The following is a 26,111-nucleotide window of genomic DNA, read 5'->3' on the forward strand; positions in this document are numbered from 1 at the left end:
GGAAAGATGTTTGACGCGTGTTGCTTTTTCAAATGCACGTTATAAGCGACTCAAACTCACAGTGCTTTCAGAGTGAGCAGCATTTACTGAGCCGTACGTCACTGACAAGCTGCGCATTACACACAATCACAGACATGGCGATTTCAAAATCGTGATAAGCCAAATCGTTTTAAGTGCGATTACATGGAATCAGAAACCAGTCTAGCGTGACTCACCCGAGCGCTCCACTCGCTGAAGAACCAGCTCTTCGAACACGGACCCGCGTCACAGTTTTCCACGTCACTGGGACGCAGCTTCATGTTGCACTCGTCGTCTGCCACGATATCACCAACATTACTGACGCAGTGCACCTCACGTGACCTCTGACCCACGCCGCAGGGCACAGAACACTGACAACACACACACACACACACACACACACACACACACTAATGCACAGATGCTTCTAATCAAGCGGCAACCTTCCGGTCTCTCTCTTGAGTCCAACACTGAGTGAGTTAAACTGCAGTTCATCCACTGGCCACTAGAGACCGGCTGCAGAAGAGAGTCATTACCCATAAACCCCTGTGTTAAAATGCCCAACTTTACAGCAGAAACACACGTTTACAGTCTGGTGTAAAAAGTGGTTTTGGTCTATAAAGCTAATCTTGCCCTTCATGACGACTGTGAGGGGGTGAATATTTATATATCTCATCCGTTTAAATTATATTAAGCCTTAAAGTTCTGCATAATTAAGAGCGTGGCCACTTGAGTGACAGGTGGATTGCCGCTGATGTCACTGCTAGCCGTTTGTCTGCTGTCTGTTAGCGTCACACCACCTCAGCTAATCCGCCTCGCTGCACATGTGCGTTTATCCAGGAGTGATGCTGCCAAGATGGCGACGGCCGGCTCCGCCCACTTTGGGCTTCAGAAACAAGTAGTTTTACTTGTACCCAACTAATGAGACTTTCCTTTCCGCCTTTGTCGCCTTTCTTCGCCTTTGTCTTGCTTAGTTGGGGACATTTAATTTAATATTCAACTATAATATTGATCTGCTGCACTGACACCATTATATGAGAACTGACCTGAGCTGGACGATGACATTGATGTTTTCTCCAGAGAGGCTATATAGATTAATGAACTAAATTAATAACTTTTTTACAACAAAAATGAGCCATCACTGAACTTACTTAAGCTGGACTATGACGCTATTTCTTCTAGAAACAAACTTTGTTGTATTATTTTCCCGTTATCTCTGTAAAGCGTCTTTGAAACACTCTGTATTGTTAAAAGTGCTATAGAAATAAAGCTGACTTGACTAGTGTTTTATTGCAGTTATCAAACCCAAACGAGTCCAAAGCTCCGCCCACTGCCCCCGCTGAGAGTCCTCACGTGTGTGGCCAATCAGCGGGGAGGAGGGGCTGTGACTGACAGCTGTCACTCACGGGACTCCAGTCCGAGCGGATCTGCCACTCGCTGCAGATCTTCAGCTGGCAGGTGCTGCTGGTCTCGGGCCGCTCCGCGCGGCATCGGCTGCTGTGTGTGTTTAGTGTGCGGTTGGCGTACACCTGACGACACAAGACCTGGCGATGCTGAAGACCCAAACCACACGTCTTACTGCACTCCGACCACTCGCCGATGTCCCAGCTGAACACACACACGCACACATACACACACACACACACACACACACACACACCAGTCAGAAGAGGTTCTACAAGAGAGCTCGTGTCATTACGTGACTGTAGTTACGTCTCAAGACAAATCTCTAAATGGAACAAACCTGACAATATTTAACAAAAACATTTTTAATATTTAAATCTCTAAATGGAACAAAAACGGCAATATTTAAATCTCTAAATGGAACAAAAATGGTAATATTTAAATCTCCTAAGTTGAACAAAAATGACAATATTTAAATATCTTAATGGAACAAAAATAACAATATTTAAATCTCTTAATGGAACAAAAATAACAATATTTAAATCTCTAAATGGAACTAAAACGGCAATATTTAAATCTCTTAATGGAACAAAAACGGCAGAATGTAAATCTATAATTGAACAAAAAACGACAATATTTAAATCTCTTAATGGAACAAAAACGGCAGAATGTAAATCTATAATTGAACAAAAAACGACAATATTTAAAACTCTTAATGGAACAAAAATGACAATATTTAAATCTCTAAGTGGAACTAAACCGACAATATTTAAAGCTCTAAGTGGAACTAAACCGACAATATTTAAAGCTCTAAGTGGAACAAAAATGGCAAAATGTAAATCTATAATTGAACAAAAACAAAAACATTTAAATCTAGAATCGAAAAAATATATATATTTAAATATCTTAATGGAATTAAATCTCTTAATTGTCTTGATCTCTCAGTAGTTTTTGAGTCACTGCTGCACTGATATTGTTCTAGACAACACTATAAATACTGTATCTATATCTAAATCCAGAGGAGCACTCGTATCATGGTTATGTATCCTCAGTGGCGGTTCTAGGGGGGGGCCCGGGGGGCCAGTGCCCCCGTGTCACCAAGCTTGGCCCCCCTCTGGCCCCCCTAAATTTGGAGTCGTAAAATCACACCAAACAACTGCGCATTTTATCAGTTGCGGCGCCTTCATCTATAGGCTACACTGCAGCACGACGTAGGCTATATTCACATCAAATGTTAACGCAGAGGAACGGGACACTGCAGGTCACAAAAGTTCATTATTTGCATGTGCTTTAAAGCCTTGCCGGTTAAACATGTCATTCGCTGCTGATGCGCTGTTTAAATATGCGCTTTACTGAGCGCGTACACTCGACGCGCACATGCACTAAAAGCCTGTTACTGGACTAAGTTATCTTTTGAGTCTTATATTGCGCTAATACTGTCAAATACAGACAATGTTTACATAAACAAAGTTGGTTATGTCTAAAGTGAAAGCAAACAGAGAAAATTTATTCAAATCTGCTTGTCATATGCGTGTATATTAGACGTGTCGCGTGCAGTTCTTAAAGAGACAGTAGCCCTAATAATAAACATGCTGCCGCTTGTCCTTAAAGAGATAGTTCACCCAAAACCAAACAGTTGCTGGTCCCCATTGACTTCCATACATAGTAGGAAAAAAATATACTATGGAAGTCACAGGGGTACATCAACTGTTTGGTTACTCACATTCTTTCAAATAACGTTTATTTTCAACAGAAGAAAGAAACTTATTCAGGTTTAAAACAACTTAGAGTAAATTATGACTTTTTGGGGGGAGAACTATCCCTTTAATGTTAATAAAACAACAAAACACACAGAGGAAATCATTCACTGCTCTTGACTGAGAACTTTAAGTCTGTTGTGTTTTATTTTCATATTTGTTCATTTAATTACTTTCTTCAATTCTACTGTTAAATACACCTATAGCTGAAAAAATAAAGCACTGTTTATTTCATTTGTATATTAAGTTGTGTATGTGTAATATGTATCTCTGTTCTTAATTTTTAATAACAAAGAAAATAGTGACAAAGATTTTTATCTTCGCCACTTTGGCCTAAATGTCTGCCATTCTTTTTTATTTTATATTTTGTTACCTATATTTTGTTACCTATAAGGCTTTGCTTTTAAAATAGGGACATTAGTTTGGCTGTAATGCTCAGTCACATGCAAAATAGTAAAACCAACATGAAAAAAGAATCGTGATAAAATCTCGATTTTCCTGAAAAAATAAATAAAATTGTGATATGATATGATTGCCATATCGCCCACCCCAGGTGTAAAAAAGTGCCTAGATGTGCTTAGATGCTAAAAATGTGTTATTATTGATCATTATATCACACTACAATTAAACATAATGAAACATTCATTTGAATTGAAATTGTTTTATTAGCTTAGCTAATATAATTTATTAGCTTTTTCTAGAGATTGCAGTCATGCATGACATGGTGAAAAATGACTTGAAATAATACTGAAAATAGGTTAAGATGAATGTTAAAGGTGTGCCCCCTAAAAGCACAAGTGGCCCCTGCCTGGCCCCCCCAGTTACTGTGGTCTAGAACCACCACTGTGTATCCTCATATCGGCCAGCTCTGAAACTGTTCCAGCACTGTAGACATGAGTACGACTAGACTAGACTCAGTGCTGCATTTACACCACTAGATGTCAGTATAAGCCAAAGACGACTGTCACACAACATCATTTACTGCAAGGTTCTTCTAATCCGGCCCAGATAATCAGGACCTCTTTTGGACCTCTAGAACACTACCTAGAGCTAAACTATCCTTGAAGAAACACACGAGACTCACAAAGCAGGACAGGGCTGGACGTTGCACGGCTCCTCCTGAACGCTGGGTTTGGTGTTGCTGTCACACAGACCGATCGGCACGTGTGTGTGAGTGACCCGATGAACACACACGAACACTGTGTACCTGCTCCCTGCAAACCAGGAACACATTCAGGTTTTTGCACAAATCCAGCGTCAAATGCATTACACAACGAGCCCGGATGTTCTTCTTTAGGCCTTGTCCACACTAACACATGAGTCCACAGTCCACAGTTCACAGTGAGACGGCGTTTTTATTAATGAAAATTGCTTTTTGAAATCGCTCTCCAAAGTGGATAACCTTGAAACCGGTGTTTAGCGGTGTAGTGTGGACTGTCAAACGATGACGTAAGTTTAGTCATGTGACGCATATTGTACCAATAGATATTCATGCTTATACTGGTATTGTGCCTGTTATGTGCGATTCACTTTCACACTGTTACTAAAATATGTTACTTTGCTCTTCATATCACAGTCCTGCAAAGATGACAGAAAATGTACTCAAATTTGCTAAACATGAGAGCAGTTTTAGCGTTTCAGACCAAACATATAATAGTGAGTGAGAGCGACCTGGACACATCAGTGAATGATGAGATATTCTGCTAAATAAAATTACCCTGACAGAAGAATTGCGCGATAACTTTATTATTAATTTCCCCGTCTGTATCGTCTCAGTGAGCTTTAGTGAGGGTTTTCCAGAAGTTTCTCATCCGCACTGAAACGCCTGAGGACGCTAGTGTGGACGGAGAGCGCTTCTAAACGAAAATGCTGTTTTCAAATGTGTCCGGATTAATGTAGACGTAGCCTGAAGCCCTATTCGCTATTCGGACGGGATTAGCTTTACAAGGGTAGATGGAGTGATGTAATTTTACCACAGGACGTCTGTAATATTAATGGCCAGTTCGCACGGGATAAGAGATCTCAGTAAACTAGCGGAAGTGGGAGAGTTACACACCGCCGTCACTCCTGTCATCAATTGTGTATTACGTTGATATCACGTGCGCAAACACATATAACCTATATTTACATACAGTGAGGAAAATAAGTATTTGAACACCCTGCTATTTTGCAAGTTCTCCCACTTAGAAATCATTGAGGGGTCTGAAATTGTCATCGTAGGTGCATGTCCACTGTGAGAGACATAATCTAAAAAAAAAATCCAGAAATCACAATGTATGATTTTTTAACTATTTATTTGTATGATACAGCTGCAAATAAGTATTTGAACACCTGAGAAAATCAATGTTAATATTTGGTACAGTAGCCTTTGTTTGCAATTACAGAGGTCAAACGTTTCCTGTAGTTTTTCACCAGGTTTGCACACACTGCAGGAGGGATTTTGGCCCACTCCTCCACACAGATCTTCTCTAGATCAGTCAGGTTTCTGGGCTGTCGCTGAGAAACACGGAGTTTGAGCTCCCTCCAAAGATTCTCTATTGGGTTTAGGTCTGGAGACTGGCTAGGCCACGCCAGAACCTTGATTTGCTTCTTACAGAGCCACTCCTTGGTTATCCTGGCTGTGTGCTTCGGGTCATTGTCATGTTGGAAGACCCAGCCTCGACCCATCTTCAATGCTCTAACTGAGGGAAGGAGGTTGTTCCCCAAAATCTCGCAATACATGGCCCCGGTCATCCTCTCCTTAATACAGTGCAGTCGCCCTGTCCCATGTGCAGAAAAACACCCCCAAAGCATGATGCTACCACCCCCATGCTTCACAGTCGGGATGGTGTTCTTGGGATGGTACTCATCATTCTTCTTTCTCCAAACACATTTAGTGGAATTGACCTTTCACCGGCCCCTCCCCCAAAACGGCCATTGTCCAATCACACATCATAGCAACCGTTACTATGTGAGCAGGTCCGACAAACATTATCAAGATGGTGAAGCGTGCGCCCATGGCGTTTGTAAATCGGACACTAGATACCCCGAGAGATTGTCTGGAGGAGTTGTGTTCTTTCCATTCCCAAAGCCGAAAACACAAACAGTGTGGACGGCCCCACTCCCAGTTAAATGTGTTTAACATTACGAAGCATAAATACGTCTGCTGGCTGTGGTATCGATGGCTAACGTTACTTAATTTTTTTATATATTTTTTCTGATCTGAAAAACTATCCTATCTGTAACTCAAAAAAACATAATATTGTCTGAACCGCGATTTTTATGATCCGTTGCCCCACTAATAAATATTATGGTCTCAACCGCGATTTTTGTGATCCGTTGCCCCCCTAATAAATATTATGGTAAGTGCATTATGAAAGACAATCAAGGAAAGTTATTTAGATGCAAATTAAGGCTATGTCTGGTTAAACAGTTATTGTGTGATTTCGTTTATTGTGCTTTGTCAACTTGAAGCATGAATTTGAGAAAGAAAATAATTTTTGGAAGAAAATGCACCACATACATACTTTTGTCAATGATATAAGTTATAGCTAAAAGATTGTAAAAGCTTTCAGTTCTCCCTGCCTAATTGTAGTTGAAAAGTCAAATTAAGCTTGATTAATGATATACTGACTGATCAAATAAACTACAGCATCGAGAATATAACTCCCATGTGTTTTGCAGCATTTAAAATTTCAGTCATTGTGTTATGCGAAAAAACACACATACGAAATTATTGCTGACAGCACTTTTATTTTCAGAGAGTTTTTTCTTTCACACAAAAACACAACAGTAAGTGTCTTTCAATGCTTTTAAACACTTGATTCCTCGTTCTTTGTCATATCACAAATGATGTGTGAACACCGGTAAGCATTAGCCTCGATAGAGACGTAGATAGTAGTCGTGTCTCCTTCATTGCGTATTTTTATATTTTGAATATATCCCTCCACTGCACTCTGTAACCCCTTTTGCCTCGATCTGGAGGATATCGCGGAGGTATTGCTCCAAAAATGGTCACTGACACGCACGGGTATACCTCTTTCCGTCATGGCAATCTGTCGCGCTGGTCGTGTTTGACCATTTGTTTGTCGGACGTAGCAACAGTAACTAAGGGGGGCGGGGCTCGGCGAAAGGTCAATTATGACCAAAAAGTTCTATTTTGGTCTCATCTGACCACATGACTTTCTCCCATGACTCCTCTGGATCATCCAAATGGTCATTGGCAAACTTAACTCAGGCCTTGACATGTGCTGGTTTAAGCAGGGGAACCTTCCGTGCCATGCATGATTTCAAACCATGACGTCTTAGTGTATTACCAACAGTAACCTTGGAAACGGTGGTCCCAGCTCTTTTTAGGTCATTGACCAGCTCCTCCCGTGTAGTTCTGGGCTGATTTCTCACCTTTCTTAGGATCATTGAGACCCCACGAGGTGAGATCTTGCATGGAGCCCCAGTCCGAGGGAGATTGACAGTCATGTTTAGCTTCTTCCATTTTCTAATGATTGCTCCAACAGTGGACCTTTTTTCACCAAGCTGCTTGGCAATATCCCCGTAGCCCTTTCCAGCCTTGTGGAGGTGTACAATTTTGTCTCTAGTGTCTTTGGACAGCTCTTTGGTCTTGGCCATGTTAGTAGTTGGATTCTTACTGATTGTATGGGGTGGACAGGTGTCTTTATGCAGCTAACGACCTCAAACAGGTGCATCTAATTTAGGATAATAAATGGAGTGGAGGTGGACATTTTAAAGGCAGACTAACAGGTCTCTGAGGGTCAGAATTCTAGCTTATAGACAGGTGTTCAAATACTTATTTGCAGCTGTATCATACAAATAAATAGTTAAAAAATCATATATTGTGATTTCTGGATTTTTTTTGGGGGATTATGTCTCTCACAGTGGACATGCCCCTACGATGACAATTTCAGACCCCTCTATGATTTCCAAGTGGGAGAACTTGCAAAATAGCAGGGTGTTCAAATACTTATTTTCCTCACTGTATATAAAATAGTTATGTCCAGTCGAACGGTGTATTAATTAACTTCAGATTGGATTGTGTTGGTAATAGGCACTTAGCTAACGCTTAAAGATGTTTCGTGCCTCTAACAAGTGCTGTCGATCTTCTCTCTGATCTGATGGTGTGTGTAAAACACGTGAGTTCTGCCATAGACTCGTCCCAGCGACTAGAGCTCAACTGATGCTTTATCAAGCGCCTCCATACTTAAAAAACCGAGGAAAACTACTTTTAAACAGGAAATATGGAATATTTACAGCGGGTCTATTCGCACGGGATTAGCATTAGCTGAAGTCATTTTCCCGGACCTTTTTACTGAAGGTAAAAGTCGCTGTAATCTTTACTGACATTGTCTTTGATGATCACTGAGATGCACATTCAGATGGGACTAAAATCACAGAGAAGCTCTGGTAATTATTACTTTACTCCACCTCTCCATGTTACACTAGTCCCGTCCGAACAGGGCTTTAGATTGATGAATGAATCACTCAACAGTGTGTTTCTGACCTCTGCCACAGGAGGCGCTGCAGTCCGTGGAGCCGCTGAGCTTCCAGTTATACTCTCGCACTCGGTTTAGAGGCGGAGCTTCGGGAAGCTGATTATCCGGGATGGACTTGACCCCTGACCCCTCCTGACCCTCCAGGGTCGACCGGCCGTTCGTATCAGGACCCGTCTGACCGTTCACAACATTTACTGTGGAGCAACACAAGATCCAGAGAACAGAATGCTGTCACTGTCACATGGGCGATGCATACAGGGAATAAAAGGCAATAGAGATTTTCACCACGTCACCACTTTTGAATAAGAAACAATGTCAAGTCTATAAAACTCGTCAAAGCTCTGCGAATCACAGCAAGCATATAGATGAGAACAGCACACACACCCGAACTCCACTGCACATCACATTTATGACATTATTGAAACGGCTTTATTGTAATGCAACGGACCGGTCTACAGGACATACATTAAGCCTTTAAATAAAAGAGTTGTTGGGCTTTTTGTGTCATATATAATAACAGAAGGTGCAGCGACAGGAAACAGAAATGAACACAAAAAACCTGTCGAGTGCCTACAGTAGCTTACACAACGCTGACGGCGGACTGGCACTCAGGAGTAGAGCGGCTGCGAACGAAAAAAAAAATATATATGTTAAGCGGCTGCGGACGAATTATTATAATTTTTTGAGTGGCTGCAGACGAATTTCAATAAAATTTTTTTAAGCAGCTGTGGACGAATTATTATTTTTTGAGCGGCTGCGGACGATTTTTAATTTTTAATTTTTGAGCCGCTGCAGACGAATTTAAATTAAAAAAATTGTAAGCGGCTGCGGACAAATAATTTTCTTTGAGCGGCTGCGGACGATTTTTCTTTTTTTATTTCTTTAAGCGGCTGCGGACGAATTTTTTTTTTTGAGCGGCTGCGGACGATTTAAAATTTTGTTTTGTTTTTTGGAGCGGCTGCGGACGAATTGAAATAAAAAAAATGTAAGCGACTGCGGCTGAAAAAATTTTTTGGAGCGGCTGCGGACGAATGTAAATATACAAAAATGTAAGCGACTGCGGACGAATTATTTTTTTTGAGCGGCTGTGGACGATTTTCTATTTTTTATTTTTGAGTGGCTGCAGACGATTTATTTCTACGCACACACAATATGACGTCACACTCTGCGCGTATGTTTTAAAAAACATGGTTTAACATATAAATAACTCTTTTTAAATAGCCCACTTAAATAACGATAGCCCACTTAAAGTGTTTATTTCAACTAAATGACTAAATGCTAAAACTGAATAAATGTAAATGAACAAAAATCTGCTCCAGCACCCCCAGCACCCCCACCCGCTACCGGACAAACGAACAGAACCTCGACTCACCGTCCAGCCGGTTCTCTTCAGGACGCTGGGCTTCGACTGCGTTCTCTGACGGCATGAGGAACTCGTAATGGACGCCGGGATTGGGTTGCTGGTAGATCATCTGAGCAGACACACACATCAGGGATGAGGAGAAACTACAGCACTTTCTTTGGATGGTCCCTTTTGAACATTCTGTTGACTATAAGACACTTTACAACTACATGTCTACTCACTCTCATTAGAGTATTAGTACTGTCTGCTTAATATCTGCCAACGTCCTCCAAAAGACATTCTACTGACTTTAAGTAACTTTGCAAGTACATGTACTTATTCTAACCCTAACTCTACCAGTCTACTAATACTCTACTAACACTCTACTAATACTCTACTAACACTCTACTAAGTTAGTAGACATGTAGGTGCACCGTTACTTATAGTCACCAGAATGTGTTAAAGGGAGCATCAGAATGAAGTGAGACCGGAACGACCGGCAGCTTCAGTGTTCCTGCAGAGTTATGGCTCAGTAAAGGCTTGTGGTTGATCTGGATCAGTGTGAGCCGTGTAATCGTCCTGAAGTCGGTCAGACACACTCCAGCGAGCGTTCAGTTTCTCGTCATGTTTCAAACCTTCAGGGTCTCGATGAGGCGAGTGGAGACTGATTATTCCTCAAGTCACTGCTATCAAATAATCTGCTAAAATCTGCTAAATAAATAAATTTACAACAATAATAATAATAATAATATTATTAATAATACATTATTGTATGTATAATAATACTTTTTTATTATTAATAATGGTAATAATAAATAATATTTATAATAACATTAATATAATTATTACAACAAATTATAATGTTAATATATTTATTTATTTATTTATTTTATATTTATATTAATAAAATGAATACAACAGCAATAATAATGATAATAATAAAATAATTGAATTAATAAAATAATAAATATAACTAATTAAATTAATACATTAATAAATGTTATTGATATATAAATATTATTAATAAATGTAATAATACAATTTGATAAAATAAAAAACAATATATTAGTAATAATATTAACACAAGAACAATAATAATACCAACAACAACAATAATAATAAAATAGCAAATATAATTGATAAATGTAATTTATATATTAATACATGTAATAATTAATAAAATTTATAAAATAAAAACAATATATTTATAATAATAACAACAACAATACAAAAAAATTAAATGACTGAATTAATAAAATAAAAAATATAATCATAAAAATTAATACATTTAATAAATAATTAATAAATGTAATTTATTAAAATAATTAAATAAATACAAATTTATTGTAATATTACTATAATAATAATAAACATTATATGAATAATTCAGTATTATATTGCAATAACATAACATTGAGTTCCAGAAATCCCGCTATCAGGTGTTGAAGTGTCACTCACATAAACATCCAGGATCTCATTGGTCGGGCCCTCGGCCAGGAGCGACTCTCCGCTTCTGCTGCTGATCTCATTGGGCCGTCGGTACATGAACATCGTTCCCACTCCCTCATACATTCCTGGACGGTCGATGGCCCAGTTTCCATTAATAATGGATCGTCCAGACCGACTGAGCAGAGCTGCACACACACACACACACACACACACACACACACACACACACACACACACACACACAGTAGCTGGTCAGAGTTATTGTTGCTAACTAACAGTGCTTCTAACACACGCTGACATGCAAATAAAACTCGAACCCCTCGCTGACGAACACATGTAAGTTCACACACGTTCAGTGACCCGAGGCCATCGCCGGCTCATCTTTGCATTCGCGTGTGCAGTTTATTGAATCCTGAGACTCATAAATCAGGAGAGGGAGAAATGAACACTGTGAGAAATCAAGTCAACTCAAGTCTCCTTCATTTATACAGCGCTTTAACAATATAGAGTGTTTCACAGCAGCTTTACAGTGATAATAGGAGATTACAGTAACAGAGAGTGTTTAGGCTTTACAGCAGATCTAGAATAAAGTTATTGTCCAGATAAAGTTAGTTTTGACTGATTCACTTCCGTTGTAAAGATCATTAGTTATTAACTTAGGGGCCGCTAACACGACACTATGTCAATATGTCATTGAATAAAGCGCAGTTATTATAATATATATGTTATAGTAATCCTGACATCTGATCCTCAACAACCCCGACACACACATGAACCAGCGTGATCAGCTACTGGAAACCAGTACAGATCTGATGGGTGAATGATGGAGGGTGTGTTTGTGTGAAACTCATGCTGTCATCACTTCCGGTCTCGTTCTCAGCGTCAGTCTATCTTTAAGGAACCGAGAGACTGAAATACACGTTCTACAGTTTCCCAGAGTCTGAGCTGGGATGTAATTGAACAGATCTGATGTTTTTTACAAGCCGCTGGTTTAAAGTCTCCTAAAGCAGCGGCTCCAGCTTGTAGTTATCACTATAGCTATAGTTACAGTTATAGTTATCATTCTTGATATGGTAATATAGTTAATATAGTTATTGCTATAGTTATCATAGTGGCTTTCATTATAGTTATATTTATCGTGATAGTTATCGCTATAGTTATCTTCATTATAGTTTTCGCCTTTTACATGTTTCTAAACTATAGTTATCAGTATAGTTGTTATATTTATCGTTATAGTAATCTCTAGGCCTATAGTTTTAATTTTTTTCATTATAATTTTAGTTATCGCTATAGTTTTGGTTATAGTTATCATTATAGTTATAATTTTAGTTATCGCTATAGTTTTCGTTATAGTTATCATTATAGTTTTAGTTACCGTTATAGTTTTAGTTACCGTTATATTTATCGTTATAGTAATCGCTAGGCCTATAGTTTAAATTTTTTTCGTTATAATTTTAGTTATCGCTATAGTTTTCGTTATAGTTATCATTATAGTTTTAGTTACCGTTATAGTTTTAGTTATAGTTATCATTATAGTTTTAGTTACCGTTATAGTTTTAGTTATAGTTATCTATAGTAGACTATAGTAGTCTATAGTAATCGCTATAGACTATAGTAATCGCAATCAGACTATAGTAATCGCTAGGCCTATAGTTAAAAAATTTTTCGTTATAATTTTAGTTATCGCTATAGTTTTCGTTATAGTTATCATTATAGTTTTAGTTACCGTTATAGTTTTAGTTATAGTTATCATTATAGTTTTAGTTACCGTTATAGTTTTAGTTATAGTTATCATTATAGTTTTAGTTACCGTTATAGTTTTAGTTATAGTTATCATTATAGTTTTAGTTACCGTTATAGTTTTAATTACCGTTACCGTTATAGTTATAGTAATCGCTATAGTTTTCGTTTTTTTTTCCGTTATAGTTTTAGTTGTATTTATTGTTAGTTTTAGTTATAGTTACGTATCAGTGTATTTTTTACAGTGGGTACGGAAAGTATTCAGACCCCCTTAAATTGTTCACTCTTTGTTATATTGCAGCCATTTGCTAAAATCATTTAAGTTCATTTTTGTTCCTCATTATTGTACACACAACACCCCATATTGACAGAAAAACAAAGAATTGTTGACATTTTTGCACATTTATTAAAAAAGAAAAACTGAAATATCACATGGTCCTAAGTATTCAGACCCTTTGCTCAGTATTTAGTAGAAGCACCCTTTTGATCTAATACAGCCATGAGTCTTTTTGGGAAAGATGCAACAAGTTTTTCACACCTGGATTTGGGTATCCTCTGCCATTCCTCCTTGCAGATCCTCTCCAGTTCTGTCAGGTTGGATGGTAAACGTTGGTGGACAGCCATTTTCAGGTCTCTCCAGAGATGCTCAATTGGGTTTAAGTCAGGGCTCTGGCTGGGCCATTCAAGAACAGTCACGGAGTTGTTGTGAAGCCACTCCTTCGTTATTTTAGCTGTGTGCTTAGGGTCATTGTCTTGTTGGAAGGTGAACCTTCGGCCCAGTCTGAGGTCCAGCGCGGTCTGGAGGAGGTTTTCGTCCAGGATATCCCTGTACTTGGCCGCATTCATCTTTCCCTCGCTTGCAACCAGTCGTCCTGTCCCTGCAGCTGAAAAACACCCCCACAGCATGATGCTGCCACCACCATGCTTCACTGTTGAGACTGTATTGGACAGGTGATGAGCAGTGCCTGGTTTTCTCCACACATACTGCTTAGAATTAAGGCCAAAAAGTTCTATCTTGGTCTCATCAGACCAGAGAATCTTATTTATCACCATCTTGGAGTCCTTCAGGTGTGCTTTCATGTGTCTTGCACTGAGGAGAGGCTTCCGTCGGGCCACTCTGCCATAAAGCCCCGACTGGTGGATGGCTGCAGTGATGGTTGACTTACTACAACTTTCTCCCATCTCCCGACTGCATCTCTGGAGCTCAGCCACAGTGATCTTTGGGTTCTTCTTTACCTCTCTCACCAAGGCTCTTCTCCCCCGATAGCTCAGTTTGGCCGGACGGCCAGCTCTAGGAAGGGTTCTGGTCGTCCCAAACGTCTTCCATTTAAGGATTATGGAGGCCACTGTGCTCTTAGGAACCTTAAGTGCAGCAGAAATGTTTTTGTAACCTTGGCCAGATCTGTGCCTTGCCACAATTCTGTCTCTGAGCTCTTCAGGCAGTTCCTTTGACCTCATGATTCTCATTTGCTCTGACATGCACTGTGAGCTGTAAGGTCTTATATAGACAGGTGTGTGGCTTTCCTAATCAAGTCCAATCAGTATAATCAAACACAGCTGGACTCAAATGAAGGTGTAGAACCATCTCAAGGATGATCAGAAGAAATGGACAGCACCTGAGTTAAATATATGAGTGTCACAGCAAAGGGTCTGAATACTTAGGACCATGTGATTTCAGTTTTTCTTTAAGAAATGTGCAAAAATGTCAATAATTCTGTGTTTTTCTGTCAATATGGGGTGCTGTGTGTACAATAATGAGGAAAAAAAAAGAACTTAAATGATTTTAGCAAATGGCTGCAATATAACAAAGAGTGAAACATTTAAGGGGGTCTGAATACTTTCCGTACCCACTGTAATTAAAGTTATCATAATTATCGCTATAGTTATTGTTATAGTTATCGTAATTGCTATAGTTTTCGTTATGGTTATCATTATAGTTTTTTATAGTTGTAGTTATTGTTATAGTTTTAATTATAGTTATCAGTATATTCTTTCGTTAAAGTTATCATAGTTATCGCTATAGCTATTGTTAGTTATTATAGTTATCGTAATTGCAATAGTTTTTGTTATAGTTTTAGATACAGTTATCGTTATAGTAATCGCTATAGTTTTATGTATAGTTTTCGTTACAGTTTTAGTTATCGCTATAGTTTTCGTTATAGTTAACATTATAGTTTTAGTTACCGTTATAGTTTTCGTTATAGTTATAATAATAGTTATTTTAGTTTTCGTTATAGTTTTAGCTATCATTATAGTTATCGTTCTTGCAGTGAATGGACCTTCACTCACCCAGATAGTTCCTGCTCTTCACCATCTCCGTGACGTTTATTTTGGTGGCTCCCGGGGGAATCTCCACGATCTTGTGATAGCCCACTTTGGCCAGGCTGTGTTGAAACAGGCCCGAGACGAGCTTACATGCGCTGTTATCCCCTCCACACACGCCACATTTATCAGGAACCTTCCCAGAACCCAACAGGTCGTCGCAGCCGGCGCTCTGAAACACAAGAGAAACACAAGAGAAATCAATGACCTCTAATAAGGAGTAGTTCTAGGAACTCGCCACCAGGGTGTTTCCCCGAGAACTAATGGTTCCCATAAGAATGTTTTCCTGGTTGCGTTCGCAACGCCAGTAGGAACTCTGAAGTGACGTAAGACGCGCTTGTTGTTGGGACTTTTATTTTGACGGCGCTGAGAACGACTGAACACACAGCGGTCGCATTCTCCTGTTCATTAGTTTACGATCTGTCTAATACGTTATTAGATAGAACTGTTATACACATAAAGTAGACGGTAATGAAGAGTTATTAGCGTATGTCGTGTGTTTGATGTCCAATCATGTTTCTCTTGATCTCCTCAAAGTTGTGTTGGATTTTCTCCCCAGTGTAAAGGTTGATAGCTCCATCTATCACTGTTTTACATGTTCATAGAGTTAGTTTGTGGAGTTAAATTTATAGGCTATAATCTGTGTGTTTACAAAGCCTTTTTAATAATGGCGTGTGCTGGTGTTTCGCTTGCGTTCGGCCAATCAGAGAACACTAACGTCACTGTAGTTCCTATAGCGCTGGTTTAGACCGACTCTGAAGTCGTTGTAAAGTAGTTCCTCCAAAAGGAGTTCCTAGAACTAAAAGCGTTCCTAGTTCCTGCGGTGCGAACAAAGATGCCAACATCCACCAATAGTTCTAGGAACTATGAAGAGCTTCCTCCGGTGCTTAAACTCGCACACATGTGACCTCTGCTACACTGAGGTCAGTAGTGTGTGTGTAAGACCGGCAGTGATGAAGATGTTATCACGTGATCAGTTTGTTTGGCTAATGGTTTAGACAGCTTGATCTCTTCCGAACACTGTGCGTCTGTTTTCATACGTCTGTTTGACGTGGGCGGATCATTAATCAGACATCAGCGCTGGAGACCGGGAATATATTTCTCTTTTCAACACTCCATAAATCCAGGGTTTAGTGAACAGGTGCAGACGGGAGTGAAAAGACAAGAGAGGAGTGAGTGAGGAAAAGAGAAAGAGTTTGGAGCCGGTGATCCTGTGGGAGGGACAGACACAAACACCCATAATCCCTTGCAGGAGCCGGAGCCAGTGTCAAACCCAGTTCAGCTCTCCAGAACACAGCCCAGTGTACAAGTGCCTGACTCATTACAGATTCACAATCAGTGCATTCACACACAACGCACACACAACGCACACACAACGCACACACAAAACGCACACACACACAACGCACACACACACAACGCACACACAACGCACACACAACGCACACACAAAACGCACACACACAACGCACACACACAACGCACACACACAACGCACACACAACACACACACAAACAACACACACACACACAACGCACACACACAACGCACACACACAACGCACACACACACAACGCACACACACACAACGCACACACACAACGCACACACACACACAACACACACACACACACAACACACACACACAACACACACACACACCACACACACAACACACACACACACACAACAGCGGTCAGTGGAGGCGGGGGGGCAAACGGTTTGTCAGTAAGTGATCATTCTTGGTCTGGACACAATTATCGTTATTGTTATAGTTATCAATATAGTTATCATTCTTAGTCTGGGTGCAAATATAGTTGTCGTTATAGTTCTATTTATTGTTTTAGTTGGTTATAGTTATTATAGTTAACGTTATTGCAATAGTTATCATTATAACGTCCATTTAGTCTGACCGAAGTCCCTTCAGACACAAAATACAAGTATACAAGATAGTAATGACTTTCAGGGATGCAAGTAGGAACTTCCCAAGAGGACCTGAAAGAAGCATCCGACCAGAATCCAGGTCATGTCGTTCCCAGAGTCTCTCTCTCTCTCTCTCTCTCTCTCTCTCTCTCTCTTCTCTTCTCCTCTTCTCTTTCTCTCTCTTCTCTTCTCTCCTCTTCTCTTCTCCCTCTCTCTCTCGTCTCTCTCTCCCTCTCCTCTTCTCTTCTCCCTCTCTCTCTCCCTCTCTCTCTTGTCTCTCTCTCTCTCCTCTCCTCTTCTCCCTCTCTCTCTCGTCTCTCTCTCTCCTCTCTCTCCTCTTCTCCCTCTCTCTCTCTCGTCTCTCTCTCTCCTCTCCTCTTCTCCCTCTCTCTCCCTCTCTCTCGTCTCTCATCTCTCTCTCTCTCGTCTCTCTCTCTCTCCTCTCCTCTTCTCCCTCTCTCTCTCCTCTCTCTCCTCCCTCTCTCCCTCACTCTCTCTATCTCCTCTCTCTCCTCTCCTCTTCTCTTCCCCCTCTCTCTCTCTCTCTCTCTCTCTCTCTCCTCTCCTCACCTCTCTCTCCTCTCCTCCCTCTCTCTCGTCTCTCTCTCCTCTTCTCCCTCTCTCTCTCCCTCTCTCTTCTCCTCTTCTCCCTCTCTCCCTCTCTCTCGTCTCTCATCTCTCTCTCTCTCGTCTCTCTCTCTCTCGTCTCTCTCTCTCTCCTCTCCTCTTCTCCCTCTCTCTCTCCTCTCCTCCCTCTCTCTCTCCTCTCTCCTCCCTCTCTCCCTCACTCTCTCTCTCTCCTCTCTCTCCTCTCCTCTTCTCTTCCCCCCCTCTCTCTCTCTCTCTCTCTCCTCTCTCTCCTCTCCTCTTCTCTTCTCCCTCTCTCTCCTCTCCTCACCTCTCTCTCTCTCTCTGTGGGACATCCGGCCTGTTTGGCACCCGGAGAAACACCAAAACACGGATTTCAACATTCCTAAAATTCCCTTCAGACTCGCCGCTGAACGACAGCTGATGGTGTGTCGGTGATTTTTAGTGGATGTATGAAGTGGATTCTCCTGTAGTTCATCACATCAGCTTCTGCTCTGAGATGATAGTGAAGACTAGAGATGTAAACATCATCATCATCATCATCTCCTGGAACACCAAACCTCTCGAGTTTCCCGCTGGATGTGAGTGTGACGGGATCAGCGTTTCGTCTGATATGTAATCTCCTCTCTGAAGTCCATCACAGTAAAAGCTCTTTGAACGACTGGGGTTTGTGGTTCACCAGTCGGACTGACCCGAAGGCTACGGTTACAGGCGGCCCGGGATATTTTACACTCCATAATGGGCGAATTCAAACAAAAGCACCTTCACACACGAAGAACACACACATTTGTGCAAAACCAATGCCCTCGATGGAACACACACTCTCTGAAATCGTTCTGAAGTTATTGATATTTCAAGCCCTCCACTGAACCATCACAATTATTACGGGTGATTCAAACAAAGCAGCTCTTGTGTGTGTGTGTGTGTGTGTGTGTGTGTGTGTGTGTGTGTGTGTGTGTGTGTGTGTGTGTGTGTGAGAGTGTGTGTGAGAGTGTGTGTGAGAGTGTGTGAGTGTGTGTGTTCAACATTCTCACATTCACCTGGATCTTCTTTATACTGAAAATTCACATTCTAACTTCTGTAGTAAATACATAAATGCAGTTGCTTGTGTCCTAAAGTCGGATTTCTGCAGTAATAAATGCAATATGTAATAAATACAATAAATAAGAAAATACGACATCTGGTACACTGAGCCTCGTCTTCTCTGCACCGATGGCACGAGTTCCCATGATGCACTGGGCTGCAGGAGTTCCCACAATGCACTGGGCTGCACGAGTTCCCATGATGCACTGGGCTGCACGAGTTCCCATGATGCACTGGCCTGCACGAGTTCCCACAATGCACTGGGCTGCACGAGTTCCCATGATGCACTGGCCTGCACGAGTCCCCAAAATGCACTGGGCTGCACGAGTTCCCACAATGCACTGGCCTGCACGAGTTCCCATGATGCACTGGCCTGCACGAGTTCCCATGATGCACTGGCCTGCACGAGTTCCCATGATGCAATGGCCTGCACGAGTTCCCACAATGCACTGGGCTGCACTAGTTCCCACGATGCACTGGGCTGCACGAGTTCCCACGATGCACTGGCCTGCACGAGTTCCCAGATGCACTGGCCTGCACGAGTTCCCATGATGCACTGGCCTGCACGAGTTCCCACGATGCACTGGGCTGCACGAGTTCCCACGATCCATTGGGCTGCATGAGTTCCCACGATGAACCAAGTTTCCATGATGCACTGGGCTCCACGATGCACTGGGCTGCAGGAGTTCCCACAATGCACTGGGCTGCACGAGTTCCCATGATGCACTGGGCTCCACGATGCACTGGACTGCACGAGTTCCCACGATGCACTGGGCTGCAGGAGTTCCCACGATGCACTGGGCTGCACGATTTCCCACGATGAACCAAGTTCCCACGATGCACTGGGCTGCACGAGTTCCCATGATGCACTGGGCTGCACGATGCACTGAGCTGCACGAGTTCCCATGATGCACTGCACTGGGCTGCACGAGTTCCCATGATGCACTGGGCTGCACGATGCACTGGGCTACACAAGTTCCCACGATGCACTGCAGGAGCCAGAAGCTTATGGACAGACTGGAAGCCTTTCCATCAACACTTTCCATCCAGCGTTTCCTTCACAGAGCCAACAAACAGACACGAGGAGCTCTCAGATCTGAGATCTCTTCATCTGCCGACGGCCGGGAAACTTCACAATGTGTGTCGTCTATTTATGAAAGGAATAATCGAGAACGGTGATATCATGGCATCATTATAAATTCAGTTCACCATGACTGATGCATGAAGACGTACAATATAACAAAGCATCTATGAACCCTGAAATTTACTAACCCAACCTTAAAGGGTTAATTCACCCAAAAATGAAAATTAGCCCATGATTTACTCACAATCAAGCCATCCTAGTGTATATGACTGTCTTCTATCAGCCAAACACAATCAGAGTTATATTAAAAATATGCCCTCCTCTTCCCAGCTTTATAATGGGAGTGAATGAAGCGCATCCATCCATCATAACAGTGATCCATACGACTCCAGGGGTTAATAAAGGCCTTCTGAAGCAAAGCCATGCATTCTTGTATGTCAAATATCCATATTTAATAACTTTATAAACTATAAACACTGGCTTCCTGTAACGGCCGTACGCGAGTCTAGTTCTGGCGGAAGAGTGACCTCTGACCCGACGCGTGACCGCTGACCCGGCGCATGACCTCTGATCCGGTGCATGACCTCTGATCTGATACATGACCTCTGACTCGACGCATGACCGCTGACCCGGCGCATGACCTCTGATCCGATGCATGACCTCTGACCCGACGCATGACCATGACCTCTGGCCCGACGCATGACCTCTGACCCAACGCATGACCTCTGATCTGATACATGACCGCTGACCCGGCGCATGACCTCTGATCTGATACATGACCTCTGACTCGACGCATGACCGCTGACCCGGCGCATGACCTCTGATCCGATGCATGACCTCTGACCCGACGCATGACCTCTGATCCGACGCATGACCATGACCTCTGGCCCGACGCATGACCTCTGACCCAACGCATGACCTCTGACCTGATGCATGACCTCTGTTCCGACGCATGACCATGACCTCTGACCCGACGCATGACCTCTGACCATGACCTCAGACCCGACACATGACCTCTGACCTGACGCATGACCTCTGACCATGACCTCAGACCCGATGCATGACCTCTGACCTGATGCATGACCTCTGACCCGACGCATGACCTCTGACCCGACGCATGACCTCTGACCCGACGCATGACATATTGACGTAGCAGACAGAGCGAAACAAAACACCGGTCACGAATTAGAAGTCACTCTTCAGACACAGGAAATTAATAGAAAGTACAAAAAATAGGAAAATACATAGCAATTTTTTGGGTGCATTCTATAAATCAGCAATGATGAAGCCCATGATAAAGTGTAAATATATATCCAAATGCAAAACCTAATAAATCACCTAGGGAATACAGCCCTGTGTTTCAGTTGTTCATGGTCAGTTCTCTGTAACGTTTCTGTGGTCTGTTTGTTTTCCTGTAGCTCAAACAGCAGAGCGCTGGCGCTTGCAACGCCAAGGTCATGGGTTCAATCCCCAGGTAAGGCAAGAACTGATAAGAATGTAAATGTGTAGCTTGAAATGCAATGTAAGTCGCTTTGGATAAAAACGTCTGCCAAATGCATAAATGTAAATGTTTGCGTTTGATAGTTTTCCGCCCGTGATCTCCTGCATGTTTATTTAGATTTGTGGACACTCCTTTGTTTCGTCATGCTATTTACACAGCCACCGTTACTTTGAAATAAATAAATGGTGAATAATTTAAAGGTGAATATTGTCTAGTAGCTCGGAATCCCTTAAAAAAATCAAACATAATAAAGAATAAATATTATTGTGACAAAATGTAGAACATTCATTTTATACAACTAAAACTTTAAAAAAAATATAGACATTTAAAAAATATACACTAAAACTAACCCAAACCAAAATGATCAAATTAAAACAAAACACAAAAATAAAATCTAATTCCAAATATTAGCAAAACCTATAATAGTATTACTAAAATAAGGCTGCCTAATCCTTGGACACTTTAGAGCTCATATAACACTCATATGTGTGTCTGTGGAAATGGACAGGGAATATATATGATGAGAACATTAGAGTGTTTTCCTCCAGTCTAAACTGTGTCTGTATTTGTCTGACAGCGAGTCACATTCCTGTAAAAGTTCATGTGGACCCCATGTGGAGGACGAGACCAGCAGCAAACGCAGGATTTAAGAGTGTAACCGCAGGGTTTATAATGGGCAAGATAACAGCCACTGTTTTACCGCGGTTAACTCCAGCACTGGAGCCGCTGTAATTACCTTCAGACTCACAGCCGGTCTGTGACGCAGAGAAATCCGTTTATATCTCAGGTTTTTCTTCTCATTACCCGGTTTGTGTAAAATGCTTTGGGAATATTGTGTGTGAACACAATCATGCCAATTAATACTTTTAATTGTAAACTGTAATCATAAAAAAAAGTCGAGATATAAAGTCAGAATTGCGAGATATAAAGTCAGAATTGTGAGATATAAAGTCAGAATTGTGAGTTATAAAGTCAGAATTGTGAGTTATAAAGTCAGAATTGTGAGTTATAAAGTCAGAATTGCGAGATATAAAGTCAGAATTGTGAGTTATAAAGTCAGAATTGCGAGTTATAAAGTCAGAATTGTGAGATATAAAGTCAGAATTGTGAGTTATAAAGTCAGAATTGTGAGTTATAAAGTCAGAATTGCGAGATATAAAGTCAGAATTGTGAGTTATAAAGTCAGAATTGTGAGATATAAAGTCAGAATTGTGAGTTATAAAGTCAGAATTGTGAGATATAAAAAGTCAGAATTGCGAGATATAAAGTCAGAATTGCGAGATATAAAGTCAAAATTGCGAGACAAAGTCAGAATTGCGAGTTATAAAGTCAGAATTGCGAGATATAAAGTCAGAATTGTGAGTTATAAAGTCAGAATTGTGAGTTATAAAGTCAGAATTGCGAGACATAAAGTCAGAATTGTGAGTTATAAAGTCAGAATTGCGAGTTATAAAGTCAGAATTGCGAGATATAAAGTCAGAATTGCGAGATATAAAGTCAGAATTGCGAGTTATAAAGTCAGAATTGCGAGACATAAAGTCAGAATTGTGAGTTATAAAGTCAGAATTGTGAGTTATAAAGTCAGAATTGCGAGATATAAAGTCAGAATTGTGAGTTATATGTCAGAATTGCGAGATATAGGCCTAAAGTCAGAATTGCGAGATAAAGTCAGAATTGTGAGATATAAAGTCAGAATTGTGAGATATAAAGTCAGAATTGCGAGATATAAAGTCAGAATTGCGAGATATAAAGTCAGAATTGTGAGATATAAAGTCAGAATTGCGAGTTATAAAGTCAGAATTGCGAGATATAAAGTCAGAATTGCGAGTTATAAAGTCAGAATTGTGAGTTATAAAGTCAGAATTGCGAGATATAAAGTCAGAATTGTGAGATATAAAGTCAGAATTGCGAGTTATAAAGTCAGAATTGCGAGATATAAAGTCAGAATTGCGAGATATAAAGTCAGAATTGTGAGATATAAAGTCAGAATTGCGAGATATAAAGTCAGAATTGCGAGATATAAAGTCAGAATTGTGAGATATAAAGTCAGAATTGTGAGTTATAAAGTCAGAATTGCGAGATATAAAGTCAGAATTGCGAGATATAAAGTCAGAATTGCGAGATATAAAGTCAGAATTGTGAGATATAAAGTCAGAATTGCGAGTTATAAAGTCAGAATTGCGAGATATAAAGTCAGAATTGCGAGTTATAAAGTCAGAATTGCGAGATATAAAGTCAGAATTGCGAGTTATAAAGTCAGAATTGCGAGATATAAACTCGCATTTGTGTGACAAAGTCAGAATTGCGAGAAAAAATATCTTGCAATTCTGACTTTATAACACAATTGCGACTTTATATCATGCAATTCTAAGAAAAAATGTTGCATTTATCTTTTAAAAAGTGTTATTCTGTGGCGGAAACAAGCTTCCGTATCTGCTCCTGTTCTACAGCGGAAGAAAATAAGCATAAGAGATCATGATATTTTCCTGTTAACAGAATGTAAAGTTAAAGACATAAATCAGCCGCGGTCTGAAGCGAGTCCTGTGATTTACGGCTCTTCTGAGCGCTGGCATCAGCGGGAGGGAAACCAGCGCGAGGTCGAGGTTACACTGCAAAAAATGCTTCTCTTACTTTGTATTTTTGTCTTGTTTCCAGTCCAAATATCTAAAAATTCTTAAATCAAGAAGCATTTACTAGATGAGTAAAATGACATAGGAAATTATGTCTTGTTTCCTGATGAAAAAAAAAATGTAAGTGAGTTTTTGTTTAAAACAAGCAAAATGATCTGCCAATGGGGTGAGAAAAATATTCTTGTTTTCCATTTGAATTAAGTTTTTATTTCTTTACCCCAATGGCAGATCATTTAGCTTGTTTTACTCGCTTGTTTATTTATTTACTTGAAAAAAAGACATAAATACTAAGTAAGTAAAGCATTATTTGCAGTGAACGAGTGTAAACAAACACGTAAAGCTGGAGTAGCCAGCGGTGGCACTGGGTTTCTCACAGCTGGCACAAACACACACTGAACCTCTCCTTCTTTCATCTCTCAGATCCTGTTATTAAAAAAGCCCAGCGATGACATTTAAACGGTCGTTTGTGCAGCGTTTGACATGTTAATGATGGGAGGGGAAGCGCTGTAGGAAGTGAACGTGGCCTCAGAAACCATGTGTGTGTTATTCACACCCGAGAACACAATGAGCGTCACATTCCCTCTCAAGGACACTCGTTTAATGTGCTAACGAACAGCTAACAGCAGGACCACGCAATAAAGATTCGTCCAAAGTAGAGCTGAGTGATTTATACCACAAAATCATTCATATTTTAAACAATCATGTGATCATGCCTGTGTAATTTGGTGAATAAAATACTTAAAAATACAAATGAAAGGTGATTGATCAATAATTACTTTCTATTTTAATTGATGCATCTTGATGGACTCAAATCAAAAGATCAAACAATTTATATGAAATAAAGTGAAAACATATTCACTAGTTTCTTCAAAACTCATGAAACAGATCCAGACTGTAAATTCTGATTGGATGTGAAGTCGTTCACTCTTCATATGTTTTGCACATTTGTGCAATTAATATTAATGTGGTCTAAAACATCTGCGTCTAACAAACACTCCTTAAAAAAATTTGGATAATATATTTGCATAAATATTTAGTGCTCAGCCCTAAACTAAAGGCAGAATGCAGAATATGACTGATAATAGTCTTAAAGATCTTACAGAGAAAGATCTTTAAAAAGGTTTGTATGTGAATGTAGTTAGTATATCCCCTGAGAACTGGGGTTTCTTTGACACGGACAGACGCGTGTAGTGTTGTCACGGTACCAAAATTTCAGTATTCGGTACCGATACCAGTGAAAATCCACGGTTCTCAGTACCAATTTCGGTACCAAAGCTTAATTTAGATTAAATTTACATAATTATATTAAAGTGTATATCACAAAGATGGAAACTGTAGTATTAAAAACACTTTACAATACGATTCCATTTGTTAGATAACATTAGATAAAATGACCTAACAAAAAAAACAATAGTTATATACTGTCGCAATTATTCTCCTTTAGGGGTTAATTTAAAAATACATTTTTAAAATCAAAAGTTAACATTATTTCTGTTAACATTATTTAATGCACAATGAATGAAGTGAACAAACATGACCAATCAAGTGTTTTGTATTAAATAACATTCACAAACATTAATTAATGTTGTAAAAATATATTGTTCACTCAATGTGTTATGTTAGATAACGCATTAAGTGATGTTAATGAATGGTATCTTATTGTAGCATTACCAAATACAGGAGATAAAATATGTTTTATCTGACTTGACTATACTTTTATTTAATCCAAAACTGTATTCATATTTAACTTTAAAAGGGCTTTTTAAACCTGCTAAGAGTTATC

The 26,111-nt window shown here is 40.3% G+C and overlaps 2 protein-coding genes and 1 long non-coding RNA gene across 3 annotated transcripts in view; 2 read left to right on the forward strand and 1 right to left on the reverse strand.

Annotated features, from left to right (window-relative positions):
- Positions 1 to 26,111, forward strand: part of LOC309507966 — a 113,590-nt gene that overhangs the window by 82,526 nt on the left and 4,953 nt on the right. The window lies entirely within an intron of this gene.
- The window catches only part of thsd4 (thrombospondin type 1 domain containing 4), a 50,584-nt gene that overhangs the window by 4,453 nt on the left and 20,020 nt on the right, over positions 1 to 26,111 (reverse strand). The window contains exons 8-14 of the mRNA XM_082182335.1: positions 15,486 to 15,690; positions 11,466 to 11,641; positions 10,038 to 10,137; positions 8,674 to 8,859; positions 4,264 to 4,393; positions 1,425 to 1,626; positions 216 to 389 (exon numbers count right to left, since the gene is read on the reverse strand). Coding sequence (XP_082038461.1) covers positions 216 to 389; positions 1,425 to 1,626; positions 4,264 to 4,393; positions 8,674 to 8,859; positions 10,038 to 10,137; positions 11,466 to 11,641; positions 15,486 to 15,690 — 1,173 coding nt within the window. The remainder of the gene's footprint in view (positions 1 to 215; positions 390 to 1,424; positions 1,627 to 4,263; positions 4,394 to 8,673; positions 8,860 to 10,037; positions 10,138 to 11,465; positions 11,642 to 15,485; positions 15,691 to 26,111) is intronic.
- Positions 22,311 to 23,989, forward strand: LOC309508207 (uncharacterized protein; the record flags this gene model as incomplete). Its single annotated transcript, XM_082182726.1, has 3 exons — positions 22,311 to 22,426; positions 22,675 to 23,207; positions 23,388 to 23,989. 3 exons carry the CDS (start codon positions 22,311 to 22,313, stop codon positions 23,987 to 23,989), a joined length of 1,251 nt encoding a protein of 416 aa, XP_082038852.1.

Source organism: Leuciscus leuciscus (assembly GCF_965113295.1).
Source record: "Leuciscus leuciscus genome assembly, chromosome: 10".
Classification (NCBI taxonomy): Eukaryota; Metazoa; Chordata; class Actinopteri; order Cypriniformes; family Leuciscidae; genus Leuciscus; species Leuciscus leuciscus.